The 15,777-nt window shown below is 55.5% G+C and overlaps 2 protein-coding genes across 3 annotated transcripts in view; one reads left to right on the forward strand and one right to left on the reverse strand.

Annotated features, from left to right (window-relative positions):
- ARPC2 (actin related protein 2/3 complex subunit 2) overlaps window positions 1-1,958 on the forward strand; it is a 32,513-nt gene extending 30,555 nt beyond the window's left edge. For both annotated transcript variants that reach the window (XM_039494742.1, XM_039494743.1), the window contains one exon: window positions 1,509-1,958. Coding sequence is in view for 1 of the 2 variants with exons in the window: in XM_039494743.1 (XP_039350677.1) it covers window positions 1,509-1,533 (25 nt within the window). In the remaining variant the exon portion in view is untranslated. The remainder of the gene's footprint in view (window positions 1-1,508) is intronic.
- A 2,367-nt stretch (window positions 1,959-4,325) lies between these two features.
- LOC120374796 (keratin, type I cytoskeletal 18-like) lies at window positions 4,326-15,723 on the reverse strand. The gene is made up of 7 exons (XM_039495065.1): window positions 15,367-15,723; window positions 8,224-8,306; window positions 7,621-7,777; window positions 7,325-7,489; window positions 7,113-7,238; window positions 5,926-6,146; window positions 4,326-4,575 (listed from the first exon to the last, which is right to left on the reverse strand). The coding sequence occupies exons 1-7, from the start codon at window positions 15,721-15,723 to the stop codon at window positions 4,554-4,556; spliced, it is 1,131 nt and encodes a 376-aa protein (XP_039350999.1). The 3' UTR covers window positions 4,326-4,553.
- Between the last annotated feature and the right edge of the window lie 54 nt (window positions 15,724-15,777).

The raw sequence follows: 15,777 nt of genomic DNA on the forward strand, positions 1-15,777 counted from the left end.
CAGAATCGCAAAATTTCAGTTTAATCGGCTGCTGGCCCTGGAGACCGATGTCCTAATTAGCTGCAGAACAGGTGCCCCTGGGCATTTTCCCGCCCGTGGGACTCAGCCTGGAGCTGGCAAGCCCAGTTCTCCAATCGGTTCACATGAAGCCTCCCCAGACGGCAGTCGTTCTACGGGGACAGCCACCGAAGGCGCCAATTACGCTGTTTATGAACTCGTGCTCCTTACAGCACCTGAGGCCCGTCAGTAGCACCATCACAGCGAGGAAACAGGCTGTTCTCCCACAGTGCACCACTAGGGCTAGCACAGGGCTTCTCAAACTGGGGGTCGGGACCCCTCGGGGTCACAAGGTTATTACTGGGGGTCGCGAGCTGTCAGCCTCCACCTCAAACCCCGCCTTGCCTCCAGCACTTAGAATGGTGTTAAATATATTAAAAAGTATCTTAATTGATAAGGGGGGTCGCGCTCGGAGACTTGCTAAGTGGAAGGGGCCACCCGTAAAAAAGTGAGCGCCACTGGGCTAGAGTGTCGACACAGAGGCCGGGGGGTGCAACGCACTCTGGGGGAAGGTTACTTTGGCCTGGTCTACAGTGGGGGGACGGGGGGGTGTCAACCTAACATACGCAACTTCAGCTGCGAGAATAGCATAGCTGAAGTCGACGTGTCTTAGGTCGACTTACCTGCTGTCCTCATGGCGCGGGGTCGACTGCTGCCGCTCCCCGTCGACTCCACTTCCGCCTCTCGCCGAGCTGGAGTGCAGGAGTCGTCAGCAGAGCGATCAGGGATCGATTTATCCTGGCTACACTAGATGCGATAAATCGATCCCCAATAGATTGATCACTACCCACCGATCCGGCGGGTAGTGTAGACGCACCCTTTGACTCAGGTCTGCGCACTGCAGTGTGGAGACCAGAGCCCTAGATTCGAGCCTGGGTCGGAAAATCCTTAACCCAGGGTTAAAATACAGTGTAGGCGCTCAAGCCCGGGGTTCCCTGGCGTGGGTCAGCCGACTCGAGTCTCACTAACCATAGGCTTACGTTGCTGTGTAGACAACCCCACTTGGTCATCTTATTACTGGTGCTGAAAGACAAGGATGGTGCCTTGCTGTCACCCAGGCGCGTATCCGTCTGGCTCTGGTGAATGGAGGCATGTGCCCGTAGTCTAGGCATCTTCCCCTCCTGCCACTCACTCACCCACACGTCAGTCCCTTCATTGGCGTCTGTTCCTTGTCCTCTTCTTCCATAACCATGACCTCGTATCTCTGCTCTCATTTCCTGCCGCGGTCCTTGCAGTTCCCTCCCTCTCCTCTTTCCCCTTCTGCCTGCCGAGCCCCCTCTTGGAAACACTCCCCCAAATCCTCTCCACAGCCTCCCGTCCCCAAAGGGCATTGCCTCGCCTGTGCTGAAAGGGAGCACAGTAGATGTCAGTGCAGGACTCTACTGGGACTGAGTAACGTGTGGAATATTGGTAAGAGAATACCCCTAATATTGCCCTTCTGCTCCTTACAGGGGGAAGACGTTCTCATCCCGTTAACGCACGGGGTGTGGCGGAGGCCGCCGCTGAAGACAGAAGGCTGGAGCACTTGCTACTTGATAATCGTAGCTTTTAATGTTGCACCTCTCTGGGCTCTTAAGGAATACAACCAATCGGGTTCTGTTTTGTACAAGTTTGGGAAGTAATCTGCGGAAACGAGCTGTGCTTGCAAGGACTTACTAGTTCAAAAAAAAAAAACACAAACCAACCTTAATTCCATTTTGATCAGTTTAATTTCTTTTCTTTTTCTTTTTTTCTTTTCAAGCTGTTTTGCTTTGCAATATGTTACTGGTAATGAGTTGCAGTATTTCTTATGAGAATAATGCAATATTAACTTGTTTTCTTCTGAGTATTTGAGTTCAAAACTCCTGTATCTGAAGAAATACTGTTGGGGTTCATTAATAAAGGAGATCTTTCTATCTTAACAGCTTGTGGGAGTTTGGATTGTTATAGAAATTAGACCTGGAAAAGCCCCATGATGTCCCACTTAGCACGTCCCAGTGGTCACATAGGAATGTTCTCTGTGTCCTGGACAGAATGGAGGTTGAACAAGCATTTCTGGGCTAAGCACTTTCACTTGCTTGACACCTCTTCAGTCTTTTGGGCTGAAATTTGGCAAGGTCAGGCTCAGCCCAGGGGTGAGTGTTTTCCAGAGCTGAACCAAAGATGGTTTTGATTTTGAAAAACGGAGGCGAAAGTATTTTCTCCACTGTAATGTGAAATGTGATCCTTGATCAGCTGTGGTGCCACGGCTAAGGGCGCTGAAACATGAACTGCTGCTGGGTGATAGCCCTATAGTGCCCTCTGCTCTTGTGAAAACTGCCCGATGTGTGAAAAGTGAACAGTGTAAAACCTCTGCACACGCTCACTAATATAGTGTGGTCCCTTCGTGCTCTGCGCACTTGGGGGTAGCTTAGGACAATGTAAAGGAAGCCTGTGACGCAGTAGGGAGCGCGGTGGACTGACCTGGGAATGTCTCTAGTTTTACCGGGGCTGTCTGCATGGGGGAGGGGAGAGCAGGGGATGACTTTAGGTGAGGGACAGGACCTGAGCCAGGAGGGGGGTAGGGTGAGTCTACACCTTTGCCGGGAAGCTGGACAAAGGGAGGGGGAGGAGGAGGGGCAGAGCCTGCTGGAGGGTTTTTGGTTTCAGTTTTGGGCTGGCTGGGAGGAGGCAGGAACCCCAAGTCTGGGGTCTAAGCTCCTTGCCCCCCAGAGGGACCTGGCTGAGAGGTCCTGGTTGTACCTACAAGCCCTGCTTGGGACTGTGTCCCTGTCGTCTAATAAACCTTCTGTGTTACTGGCTGGCTGAGAGTGATGGGGAATCGCAGGGAGTGGGGGGGGCAGGGCCCTGACTCCCACACGACGTAGAAAAGTGCAGAATTGTGGCCAGGACTCCTGCCGCCTTGGTGATCCCTGCTGTGTGGGTGTTTCACTGCTGCCCAGCAGCCAGTTGCAGATGCAGGAACATCTCTACCTTCATTTCTTTTAAAAAAACCTAGGCAATTCCATTTAAACAGCACAGTGAAGGGGGAAGGCCGGCCGGCCATGCTAGGTAAGGTTCCTGGGCCAATCCACTGGCAGCTGTCAGGTGTTCTGTGTTACTTCACACCACCCCTCTCCATAGCACCTTGGATTGCCCCGAGCCCCTGGCTAGCCCTCCACTTCCACCCTTCTACTGCATTCAGGTGGAGGGAAATATCAGGAGAGCACCAAAGAGAGACACCAAGACCACTCCCTGCAGGCTAAGCCCTCTGGAGGGGACCTCGTGCAGCACTGCTGGCCCTCGGGCGCATCTGATACCAGCTCCCCCCTCTTTGTGTGAAGCGACTGTCCTCATTTTAACAGCCCCTGGGAGTACAAGCCTCTCCCAGTACAGGTTGTCCTTGTAAGCCGCCTGCGTGTGTCACTGGGTCAGGGACAGTGTGTTAGAGCCTGCAGCCCCGGGTGCTTTTGGTTCATGGCTAGAGCCTCGGGGTGCTGGGCTAACAGAAGAGGAAAGCAGCGTTTCACAGGAAGGAACAGCAGGCCATGCATGGGGGCTGTGGGAGCAGCCTGTGGGAACGGGGCATCAGAGCTGGGCGCATGTGTCAGCTACGTGGAAGGGCAGAGCCTGAAACGTTCTGGGCCTGTTCTCTCATACTGGCTCTTCCTGAGCTGTCATGCCGCTGCTTGTACTGGGCAGGCCAGGGAAAGCCAGCAGCCCCCTGCCTCGAGCAATGCCTTCACTTCTCAGTCCTCTGGGGGCCTTTCCTGTCACTGGACAAATACAAGGTGAGTTATTGAAGACTCCCTGGGCAGGGGAAGGGTTGGGGTCCAGCCAGGAGTAGGAGAATGCACCTGGGATTACACTAGGGGAGCCACTGAAGACCCGGAGGGTGACTTGGTGTATGGTAAGAAACCCCTCCATGACCTGAGAAGGTGGCGAGTAGGATCCCTTCACTGCTAAAGGTTGTGCTTCTCTTCCTTGCTAACCCCCGACTGCAAGGAACCGAGCAGCACCCCCAGTTCCCATCTGCACAGCCTCTGTTGCCCATAGTGCTCCAGCATCTCGAGGAGGAGACACGTAGATGTTCAGGTCTGACAAGGAGGCGATACCTCCTTCCCCAAAGAGCACGTCCCGCAGACAAGCAGCCAGATCTTCTCTATTTCACTTAACTACTGGCAGGTACCATCTGTGAGCTGCCTCTCTAGGGGCTTCCAGCAGCTGGCTTCCTCTATGCCTTTTCCGTGTGTGAGCTAACCGATGCATCCCACACCGGTGTCCAGACACACTGGAGGTGCTAGGAGCCATTTCAGAGTGTTTGGAAGATCTTTATTCAGCAGGATTCCAATCACCGCAGAGCAGAGACCTCTGCAGAAGACAATGCAACCCACACCCCTGGCTCGTTAAGCAGCCTAAAAGGAGCTCTAAAGGCAGCAGCGGTAGATCGAGATTTGCTTCTTTACTGAATTACTTCCTCCGATTGCTGCGCAATCACTTTCCCATCCACAATCTCCTGGGTGGTGACCACCACCTTCTTAATGGTCTGCCTTCGGGAGCCTGAGAGAGAAGGGAAAAGGGGTTGTTAGGCTGGGACCAGGCTCTTGCAGCTCCCCTCTGCTCAGATCTGTGCTACAGAGGCAGGGACTCGTGCCAGGGGGTGACGTCAGACAGCTGGAGTCACCCAACAACTGCAACCTGGAAGCCAGGCGCTTCAGAGGCTGCAGTGAGCACGAGTCTTGGAGCCGAGATGAGGGGCTTAGCTCAGTGCTCTGGGTGCTGCTGCTGGACACGCAGAGGGCTGGGAGGCCCTTGTAGAAGCATTAGCTGCTAGCCCAACGGGCCCATGCATCAATGTGCTGCTTCTCACATGGCCGAACTGAGCCAGCCTCTGCTCCAGCTCCCACTGCAGAGTGCCGCCTTCGGGTGCCCTTTCCCCTGCCAGGTTTTCTGGAGTGGACGTGCAGTGGCTTTACTCCAAACCTGCCAGGCCTGGACCTCTGCTTTCCAACAGGACAGAAGGCCAAGGCTGAAGGACACAGCCGCATTGGTAGAAAAGGACCAGTGGCAAGATAAGACAGGGCACGGTTCTGGCACATTGCGTGTGATCACACAGGAAGCTGGCAAGCAGACTGGTGCCAGGGCAGACCCGTGCAGCGAAGCAGGCTGCTCTCCAGCTAGCCAGGCCCCTACGCTAAGGGCACCACCCGGGCTCACTTACCCAGGCTGGCTGGATTCAGCAGCTCCTCTCTGCAAACACAAAACAGCAGCGTTTGTGTGATCCCTGTGCCTCCGGGTGTGTGTGTGTGTGTGAGATTTGCTTATGGGGGCACCTTTCCCTGAACAGCCCTGGGCAACTGTAGCTGTAGTGACCATGGGATTTGCATGTCTCTTGTTGCTTCCTCTCTTCATAGCAGCTGCTATGAATACAGTCTCTGCCTGGTAACTAAGGCTTGCAAAGGAACAACCTGGATCCATTACATGGGCTAAAAAACCATCTTCCACTCCCTCCTGCTCTGGTCAAGGCCTTTCCACCAGGTGCAGGAGGTTAGAATCCTGGTCTGCTGGTGGAGCCCCAGTCAAGGGCACTGGCCTCTCCTCTCCTATCCAAAAGCTCAGGTACAGAAGCCCCGTCAGTGCAATGCCGGCCGCTCAGAGACCACACCCCAGCCAGTGCGGATTTCATCCCGCAAGGAGACGGATAAAGCACAGCGCGGGAGCTGGCAGGGGTAAGCGGCCTGGGATTCGGTCAATCAGCCCGGAACAGGAGGAGGAAGACCCCAGACCTGGTGACAGAACGGGAGCAGAGAGACTAGAGAGTCTTCCAAGGCTCGGTAGCACTCGGGCCCCCAGAGCCAGCTGAATAGAGGGCGAGCAATGGCTGGCGTGTCCGTGGCCCCGGGCGGTTACCTGTCAATCACTCCCTCAATCAGCTGGCTGTACTGACTGATCTCATTCTCCAGCTTGCTCTTCACATCCAGCAGGGCTTCGTAGTCTCGGGCCTGCCGCTCCAGGTCCGCCCGGCAGGCCGCCAGCTCCTCCTGCAGCTTGGCGATGACGTGGTTGAGGTTTGCCAGCTGGTCGTTGTAGCGGGCTTCGGTGTTCTGCAAAGTGTTCTGCAGGGTATCCACCTGGATAGGAGCAGGGCCCAAAGCAATTACCTGGCAGCCTGTGTGCAACTGACTCACTGCAATCGCTAGGCCACGGGGGCCTGCACCAGCCCAGGAACCCTGGGGAGCCTGCACCCGCCCATGGGTGCGGAACTACCACAGGACAATATGGGGAGGGACCAATGCACCCAACACGTCCTAGGACTTGGATGGCCTGACGTGCAGCTCCCACCCGTCTGAGGCAGGTGCCCGGTGTCCTTCAGAAGGTGCCTTTTCCGTCCCTTGCCATTAATGCTCAGATCGGACCTAGGCTCACCCCATCACTTGGGCACTTAGTTTACTGTCTCTCCACACGCACGTGTGTAGTCAGTGCTCTCCGGACTGTTGCACCTGAGCAAGGGATGAGACCAGGATCGCAGCAGTTAGGGGGGAGTCTGGCCAGCAGAGCCTGAGAATTAGAAGCAGCTTTTTTTTAAAAAAAAAAGCCTCCATCCCCGCTGGAGCTGGTACGTGGGGGCTGCTCGCCCTGGGACGGCGTAGCTGGCATCAGGACTGGCTCACTTGGCGCCTACGGGTTACAGCAGGGTCCCCTTTCCAGCCTAGGGCACGGCTCTTGCTAAGGTTTAGTGGGCCTGTAACCAGAGAGACTGACGCAGCGATCGGTTTCGGGTCGGGCCTGCAAGGACTCGGGGGAGAAGACATGGCAGATGCTTCCGCCTGGGGCATGTAACTTAGTCCCTCCTCTGCCTGGCTCACGGCACAGCTTTAGGAAATGGGCAATAAGAGTGAAAACCTCACGTCCTTCCTAAGGAAAGAGGCTCCCTGGGAGAGGGAAGAACCCAGCCCCACCCAGGAGTGGGTCTTGGATGGTTTTTTCCCCTATCTCAAGCCCCTGCTTCCTCAGTCTGCAGGAGGAAAACGTTGCCCTGCCAGGGAAGCAGCACGTGCTGCCAGGAACAGAGCTGGGGGAAAGCAGGGTCTCGTCACCATTTTCTGGAGGGTCTGGCGTTCGATCTCCAGGCCCTGAAGCTGCCGGCGCAGCTCACTCAGCTCGCTCTTGGCTTCCTCCAGCGCTTGGGTGTTCACGTTCGCTTCCTGGGACAGCGTGTCGAACTATGGGAAAGGAGAAGGACACCATGGTTATGCCAGGGACCGTCGTGACGCAGGGTCGCAGCCGCTCTCCTCGGTTCTCCCTTCACCTTGTCCTTGTACCAGCTCTCGGCATCTTCCCGGTTCTGCTCGGCCACTTTCTCGTACTGCTTCCGGATCTGGGCGATGCTCTCACTCAGCTCCTGCTTCTTGGGGTTATCCACCTCCACGGTCACGTCAGAGTTAGCAATCAGTGCCCTGAGGGCCTTCGCTTCCTGCGGAGAGGGCAGCGGGGTGTTAGCCGCTCGCAGTCCTGCGCTGGTCGCCCCCAAGCGCTGTCACCCCAGTCAAAGCACGGCCAAGCCAGCCACGCTCCCACCTCTGGCAGCCCCTGCCCAGCCCTTACCTCCTTGTGGCTCTTGCGCAGGTGGGCGAGCTCCTCCTTGAGCCCCTCCAGCTCCGCCTCCTGCTTCATGCGCAGGAAGTTGGTGTCCTCCATGATCTTGCGCAGCCCCTGGGTGTCCTTCTGCACGCTGTCGCACATGGCCTGCTCTGCCTCCAGCCTGGGAAGGGGAAGGGGAGAGATCAGACCGTGCCAGAGGGCGGAGGGGCGGGTTTCAGGCACACTGCATTGCAAGCACCGGCTTTTCTCACTGCAGGCAGCTTTCTTGGATCAAGACAAGGACGAGTTAACACAGCGAGGTGCAAGTAACGCTGGAGCCTGCAGATTCAGTCACGTCCCAATTCCAGGGCGATGGGGCACAACAGAAATGCGGACAGACGCTTTCAAAGCACTGATGTGACCAGCAGTCTGGAAAACACCAGCCTGCTTAGCGACACGTAGGGGAGGGAGCTGCCCCCAGGGCAGGAACCTTCGAACTCGGCCCGGCAAGTTGCTTTGTGAAAGTTCTGGGCGCGATGGTTAAAGGCAGCAGGAAGCGGATTTGCCCTGCCCTCAAGCAGCCAGGCTGGCTGAGACGCTAGTAGCGGGGGGAGTGAAGAGACCTACTTGACTTTGAAGTCGTCGGCCGCCAGCCTGGCATTATCGATTTGCAGCAGCAGCTTGGCATTGTCCATGTTGAGATCCTCCACCTGCAAGAGAGGTGGATGCTAAAGCGATACGTGTACTCCCCCCACCTCTCCGCACAGAGGGCTTACAGCTGAGGAACCCAGCTGCAGAGAAGTTAAGTCCATCACCGCCTGTCTGTCCCTTAGAGAGACAGGCCAAAGGTAGGATCCTGGGACTCCACCTGCCGTCCTAGCCTCAGCTCTGCAGATTCCCTGCTGAGCACCCTGCTGATACCAGCGAGAGCTGCAGGGGCTCTGATCTCTGGGCCTGGCTTCCTGCCCACCGGGGTATGCAGCCATCAATGGAACATGAAGCTCTTTGAAGGGGAACAGGCCCCTACCATAGGTTAAGGCCAGAAGGGATAGTTAGCTCCAGTCTGATCAATGCTACGTCTGTTATTCCCCATCTCCATAAGCCTGCCCACTCCCAGACTTCCTCAGTCCCGTGCACACACTGATCCAGATTCCTACAGGTGCCGCCCACAGCTGCAGTGTGCACAGGTGCTCGGTGAGACTATCCAGTTGAAACCCTGGCCTCCCTTTTTCCCTGTCAGGCCGCCCCCGCCCCCCTTCCTGGCAAACCCCGGTCCCACTCCCAGTCAGCCTGTCCATCCCCCACATCCCCATCCCTTGTCCTCTTCCAGTTCTTCCCCCAACAGCAAGTCTGAGCCGCCTGGTCATCCCCAGGTACAGTAACCGGGTGCTCGTATAATCCCTTGTTACTGTCTGCTAAGCACCTCCCAGGCCTTGACTCTCACCACCCTGTGAAGGCAGGGCCGGCCCGGGCCAGCGTCCCCCTTTCCAAGGGGGAGAACGGGGGCACAGATCCCAAGTCCCAGGGAGTCTGTGGTGGAGCAGGGAATTGAGCCCCAAACCCCAGGCCTGACCCACAGGGCCGTCCTAACTCCTGCCATTGTGGTCTCGAAGTGACATGAGATTACATCAGGGGTAGGCAACCTATGGCACGGGTGCCGAAGGCGGCACGCGAGCTGGTTTTCAGTGGCACTCTCACTGCCCCGGTCCTGGCCCCCGGCCCGGGGGGCTCTGCATTTTAATTTAATTTTAAATGAAGCTTCTTAAACATTTTAAAAACCTTATTTACTTTACATACAACAATAGTTTAGTTCTGTATTATAGATTTATCGAAAGAGACCTTCTAAAAAGGTTAAAATGTATGACAGGCACGTGAAACCTTAAAGCAGAGTGACTAAATGAAGACTCGGCACAGCACTGCTGAAAGGTTGCCGACCCCTGTATGACATGATACAGGGCCAGTCAGGGGGGGCAGGAGGGCCACTTGGCCTGGGCCTCAAATTTAGACACTTGTTAATTTTTTGGCATTTGATAAGTTTCACAACTTGTTTTCAATGCGCATCCCTATCAGGCCAAAATGTGACACACACTCAACTTAGTGCTGCAAATTTAAGCAAATGAGAGAGGTGATTTGGTAAAAGATGTAAATTTTTTGGTTAACTGATGTAGATTGTCATGTTAAAGAGTTAAAAATGTTCATAAATATTAATAAAAATATCGGTTCTGATGGCACAAGATTAGACTGTATCGTCGTCTTATTTTTCTTATGGCTGGGGGGCCTCAAAAGCTGGAAGCAGCCCAGGCCTCTTTGCCGCCCCCCCGGGCCTGATCCCCTGCAGTGCCCTTATCTCAGCCTCGATCCCTCTTCAGCTTAGCTCCTCCTGAAACAAGTTCAGACCCGCAGCTCAAGCGGGACCTGCCAGTGGGTTTCACGTTTCAGAAACTGGCACATTTGCAAAGCAAAACAAGGCGTTTTTGAGCCACCGGATTGGGTTACAGCAAAGTCAGGCCAAGGGCAGGTGGCTGCATTGTCCCCGGGGGAGAAGCTGAACCTTGCAGCCCATGGGGAAGCAGGGCAGAGGGTCTCTCTTCCCTGGAGCCCAGTAGCGTTTAGTCAGATCGCCGAGGCACGTTCCAGAGAGGAGAATTTTAACTGGGACGGAAGATCCAGCTGCTGGCAGTGGCACTTCCATGGAAGCGCCTGAAAACAAGCTGCTTTCTGCCGTCTGGGCTGGATCCGGAGCTCGTTAGAATCTATGGAGGCCATTGAGCCAAGAAGAGTTCTCAACTTCCCGAGCAAGCCGCTGCGTTTCAGCCCCCCCCTTTCTAGCCACCCCTATTCAGACACCTGGCCAGGTTCCCGCTCTTGAGTTTGCATAATCAGCGAGATGCAGCGTTTCACCCAGAAGCAGCTGCATTTCAGGGGTGGGGGGGGGTGAAGTGATCCCCGTGTCTTGTTTACGCCCCAGGGAGCCCCACTGTGCGGGAGGGGCTGTCCGTCTCCAAGGCAGGATCAGAGCCCCATTGAGGTAGAAGACAGCGCAGTCCGTGCAAGATTAGGTCTGTTGGAGGTACCCCCGGCTTCCGTACAGCCATGATGGAGGAGTCTGATGGGAGACGGTAACAGAGGTCCCTTCCTCCCAGGCAGAGAGGGAGAGAGACTCGGAGGCCTCAGACTCAGCACTACAGGAGGGGACTGACTTTCGGGGGTGCTGAGCACCCACCTCTCGCTGAAGGCAGCAGGTGCTCGGGGGTCCCCAGGAACGAGGCTCAGGACCACGTCTGTTCCAGGGGGAGATTTTCAAACGCGCCCGAGGGACTTTGCCACGCAAGCCACTGGGGCCCATGTGCTTAAGTCTCTCGGGTGCTGCTGAAAATCCTCCCTGGGAGCTTTACTTTTAACACAAGCTTGAACGTTGTGGCCTTTCTGGATCAGTCGTGAGACAGTTAAGGCGAGTCAGCCCTGCCCCCTGCAGGTGGAAGCGATTCGTCTGTTGCTAATAGTTCACCGAGTTTGGGGTTTTTAAAGACATTTCAGGTGGCCCCAGTGCCTTCCCTCTAATATTCCCGTCAGAACGATACTGCAGGAAAGGGGCCGAGAGGAGGGGAAGGTCCCTTCTCTACTGGACCGGGACGCAAATATTTAAACTCATCCAGCCCAAATTGGATGCTCTTGTTTTCCAGCTAGAAGGCTCAGTGAGGGGTGGACTTTACAGACCGCAATATACAGGGATCCTTCACCCATCACCAAAATGCAGCCACTTCTGGGGTGGCACAGTTTGAGACAGGAAAAGGAGGAGAACGTTGTGTGCAATGGAAACTGGAGGGAGGGGGGGGCGGAAATCTGGAGAAGCTGAGTGTAGTGGCCAGCATTGCAACTGGTGCCGGACAGCCAGGTTAACAACCTTAGCCTTGTAAGAAGCGCCATGAGATGCTGAGTGCCAAGACTCCTGAAGGAAGTTTTGGGAAATTGCAGAACTACTAACGGTGGTGTGTAACCTATCACTTCAATCAGCCTACGGACCAGATGACAGGTGGATAGCAAATGTAACACCAATTTTTTAAAAGCCTCCAGAGGCGATCCTGGCAGTTTCAGGCTGGTTAGTCTAACTTTAGTACCAGACAAATTGGTTGAAACTGTAGTAAAGAACCAAATGATCAGGCACAGAGATGAACGCGGTACGGCGGGGGAGAGTCAGCACAGCTTTTGTAGAGGGAAATCACGCTTCATCAAGCTATTGGAATTCTTTTAGGGAGTTAAACATGTGATAAGGGTGATCCCAGGGTGTACTTGGACTTTCAGAAAGCCTTTGACAAGGTCCCTTAAAGGCTCTTAGGCAATGTAAGCAGACATGGATAAGAGGGCAGGTGCTCTTATGGATCAGTAACTGGTTACAAGATAGGAAACCAAGTGCAGGAATAAATGGTCGGTTTTCACCATGGAGAGAGGTAAATAGTGGTGCCTCCCAGGGGTCTGTACTGGGACCAGCGCTGTTCAACATATTCATAAATGACCTAGAAACGGGGTAAAATGGTGAGGTGGAAAAGTTCGCAGATGATACAAAATTAATCCAGAAGAAGGTGACCATGCAGAGTTACAAAGGGATCTCACAAAACTGGGCGACAAAATGGCAGATGTAATTCAAGGCTGATAAATGCAAAGTAATGCACTTTGGAAAACAATCCCAACTACACATACAAAATGATGGGGTCTAAATTAGTTCCCACTCAAGAAAGATCTTGGTGCCATTGTGAATAGTTCTCTGAAAACATCTGTTCAGTGGGCAGCAGCAATCAAGAGAAATAAATGTCATTAGGAAAGGGACAGATAAGATAGAAAGTATCATAGTGCCCCTGTATAAATCCATGGTACGCCCACTCCTGTCATACCACATGCAGTTCGAGTCGCCCCACCTCAAAAAAAAAATTAGAATTGGGCAGAGTACGGAAAAGGGCAACAGAAATGACAAGGGGGGTGGAACAGCTTCCGTGTGATCAGAGATTAAAAAGACTGGGACTGTTCAGTTTAGGAAAGAGACGGCGCAGGGGAGCGGATAGAGGTCTACAAAACCATGAATGATGTGGAGAAAGTGAATCAAGAAGTGTTATTTACTCCTTCGCTTAACACACAAATCGGGGTCACCCAATGAAATTAATAGGCAGCAGGTTTAAAACAAACAAGGCCAAATGCACAGTCAACCTGTGGAACGTGTTGCCAGGGGACGGTGTGAAGACCAACAGTATAACTGGGTTCAAAAAAGAACTGGAGAAGTTCCTGGAGGACAGGTCCATCAATGCCTATTAGCCAGGATGGTCAGGGACACAACCCCATGCTCTGGGTGTCCCTAAGCCTCTGACTGCCAGAAGCTGGGCCTGGAAGATAGGGGACGGATCACTGAAAAATTGCCCTGTTCTATTCATTCCTTTTGAAGCATCTGACCCCAGACCCTGTCAGAGAGGATCCTGTGGTAGATGGACCATTGGTCTGACACGGTGGCCATTCTTGTGTTCTTAGATCTTTAATGACCACAAGTGGTGAGGACTCCAGATTTCTAGCTCATGCAAGCAGCCCACCCCGTAGAGCCAGACTGGGAACAGGGAATACTCTGGAGTCCTCACCATTGCTGGATGCCTAGACCAGCCCTCCCTTGGGGGAAGGCTTCTGCTCTCAGGAAGGATGTTGATAAACTGGAGAGGGCTCAGGGCCGAGCCCCGAGAAGGATTAAAGGATGGGACAAGACGCCTTATAGCGACAGACCCAGAGAGCTCCACCTATTTACCTTACCAAAGAGAAGGTTAAGGGATGACTTGCTTACAGTCGATAAACCCCTACATGGAGAACCAATATTTAATAATGGGCTCTTGGAGCTAGCAGAGAAAGGAGACGATCCAACGGCTCAAAGCCGAAGCTAGACAGGCGTAAATTTGTAACCATGAGGGTAATTAACAAATGGAACAATTTGCCCAAGGTCATGGTGGGATTCCAGACTGGCTGCTCTTCCAAGAGATCTGTTCTAGGAACGACCAGGGGGCAGTTCTCTGGCCTGTGCCGTGCAGCGGGACCATAATGGTCCTTTCTGGCCTTTGAATTTATGTCTATGTTCAGGGAAGCAAGAGTCACAATAACCCCAAATTCAGCTTGATCCGGCTCTGCTGAAACCCACAGGGCGTGTCCAGATCCTTGTTCACACTGTTTGGGCAGATGACGAGATCTGTACAGAGACAGAGAATCCGGATCTCGGCGCCTTTGTTTACTCTCAGAGGGCTAATCATGGAGACAGAAAGAAAAACACGTATGTTTGGCAGCTTCAGCAGATGCAACTGTTTAACCCGCAGCCCCAAGAGACTGCCAAAAGCGGGGGGAGGGGGAAGGGAGCCGTCTCCAGGCCAGCTCGGCGGCACTGTAGGGACACTGAACAGGTATGTTCAGACTCTAGAGGAGAAGGGATTTCGTTTCAGCAACTCCAGAAGCCCAGCTACTCTCTGCAGGCACTTCATTCTCCTCTCCCCTGCCTGGCTGGTTGGGTTGGAAACCAGCGGGATTAGCCACCAGGGGATCTGCTGACGACTTTCAACCCTGAAGAGATTCACTGAGCGACAGACAAAGCAGCGGCTGCAGTTCACCGGTGCAAGGGGCTCCTGATAGATCAGCCTCTGAGCTCCCCGTTTTCAAAACAGGCTGGTTTGGGGGCATCACATGAGACCCCAGAAGAGGCCTGGTTTTCAGAAGGTGGGTGCTCCACACAGTCTGAAAGCATCAGGCCTCTTCAAGGCATCCAAAAACGAAGGACTCTAACGTCACCACTGAACATTTAAGCCTAAATAACCCCCTGACCTGTCACAGTACTGTCTCCCATTGGCTGTCGGCGAAGGGCAGCAGGGCCGGAGGGTTAGAGCAGAGAAAGGAAAGAGGATAGGCCAGGCCTGCAGCCGTCTTACTAACAGAAGAAATGGTGAGCTTGCAGGCAGGGGCGGCTCCAGGCACCAGCATGCCAAGCCCGTGCCTGGGGCGGCAAGCCACGGGGGGCGCTCTGCCAGTCGCCGCGAGGGCGGCAAGCACGTTGCCTTCGGTGGCTGCCTGCGGAGGGTCCGCTGGTCCGGTGGCTTCGGCGGACCTCCCGCAGGCTGCTGCTGAATTCGCGGGACCGGGGACCTCCCGCAGGGAAGCCGCCGAAGGCAGCCTGCCTGCCGTGCTTGGGGCGGCAAAATCCCTAGAGCCGCCCCTGCTTCCAGGGGCAGAAACCCTCTTGGTTCCGCGTGTGTTTCCACAGAACTTGGTAGTGGGGAATAAGAAGCTTTTGGAATTGGGGTTCCTGCCCCCCATTACATGAGACCTAACGGGCCAGGTTCCAGCAGCCTCCCTGGTGTTTCTCGTGGATTAGGGCAAACGGAGGTGGCAGCAGCGAGGTGGGGCTACAGGGCGTGACACTTCTCCAGAAACTGACACCCCGGTGGGATAAGCTTCCCGCACGAAGTGGGTGTGTCTGTCTGTCCCCTTGCACCCTCAGATCTCTCTGCCCCAGCTCCTGGCTTGCCAAGGGCAGGCCAGAGGTTCTACCCCCGGCTCCGGTACCCCAGGGAGGGGGGGCAGGCAGCCAGCGCAGACCTGATGGGGGACAAGAAGACGGATTCCCTCTGCCCTGCCCATTTCACTGGGGACTGACAGCAGCAGGGCCCCTGCCCTGCCCAGGGGATGGGGTAGCGGCAGCCCCCGGGGTCTGGCAGCTCAGGGGACCCTCCCACCCCCGGGTGCCCCTCGGCTCGGCCCTACCTGCTTGCGCAGCTCCGCCAGGGGCCGCTCGCAGGCCTCCCAGTCCCGCTGGCCGGCGCCCCCCCGGCGGGCCCGCACCTGGGCGATCTCCTCCTCCAGCGCCCGGTTGGCCGCCTCCAGCCCCCGCACCCTCTGCAGGTAGCCGGCCAGGCGCTCGTTCAGCCCCTGCAGCGCCTCCTGCTGGCTGCCGGCCCACAGCGTGTCCAGGTTGGCGCGCAGGCCGGGCAGCAGCGCCTGCAGGCGGGACGCCGAGACCCGCGGCTCCGAGCCGCCCGCGCCCGCGTACATGCTGCCGGCCGAGGAGCCGGGCCGCGGGCGGGGCGCGCCGGCCAGGGAGCCGCTGCGGGAGCGGGACATGCTGCGCGCTGCCTGCGCGGGGCGCCCCCGCCGCTATTTCTAGCGGGGCCGCTG

This window comes from Mauremys reevesii, linkage group 11 (assembly GCF_016161935.1).
Source record: "Mauremys reevesii isolate NIE-2019 linkage group 11, ASM1616193v1, whole genome shotgun sequence".
Lineage (NCBI taxonomy): Eukaryota > Metazoa > Chordata > Testudines > Geoemydidae > Mauremys > Mauremys reevesii.

Coding starts and splice junctions, on each gene's coding strand:
- LOC120374796 (XM_039495065.1), bottom strand. CDS start 15,723: ATGTCCCGCTCCCGCAGCGGCTCCCTGGCCGGCGCGCCCCGCCCGCGG. Junction 6,147..7,112: donor GCCAGACCCTCCAGAAAATG/GTGACGAGACCC, acceptor GCTCCTATCCAG/GTGGATACCCTGCAGAACAC. Junction 4,576..5,925: donor ATTGAGGGAGTGATTGACAG/GTAACCGCCCGG, acceptor CTTCTCTCTCAG/GCTCCCGAAGGCAGACCATT.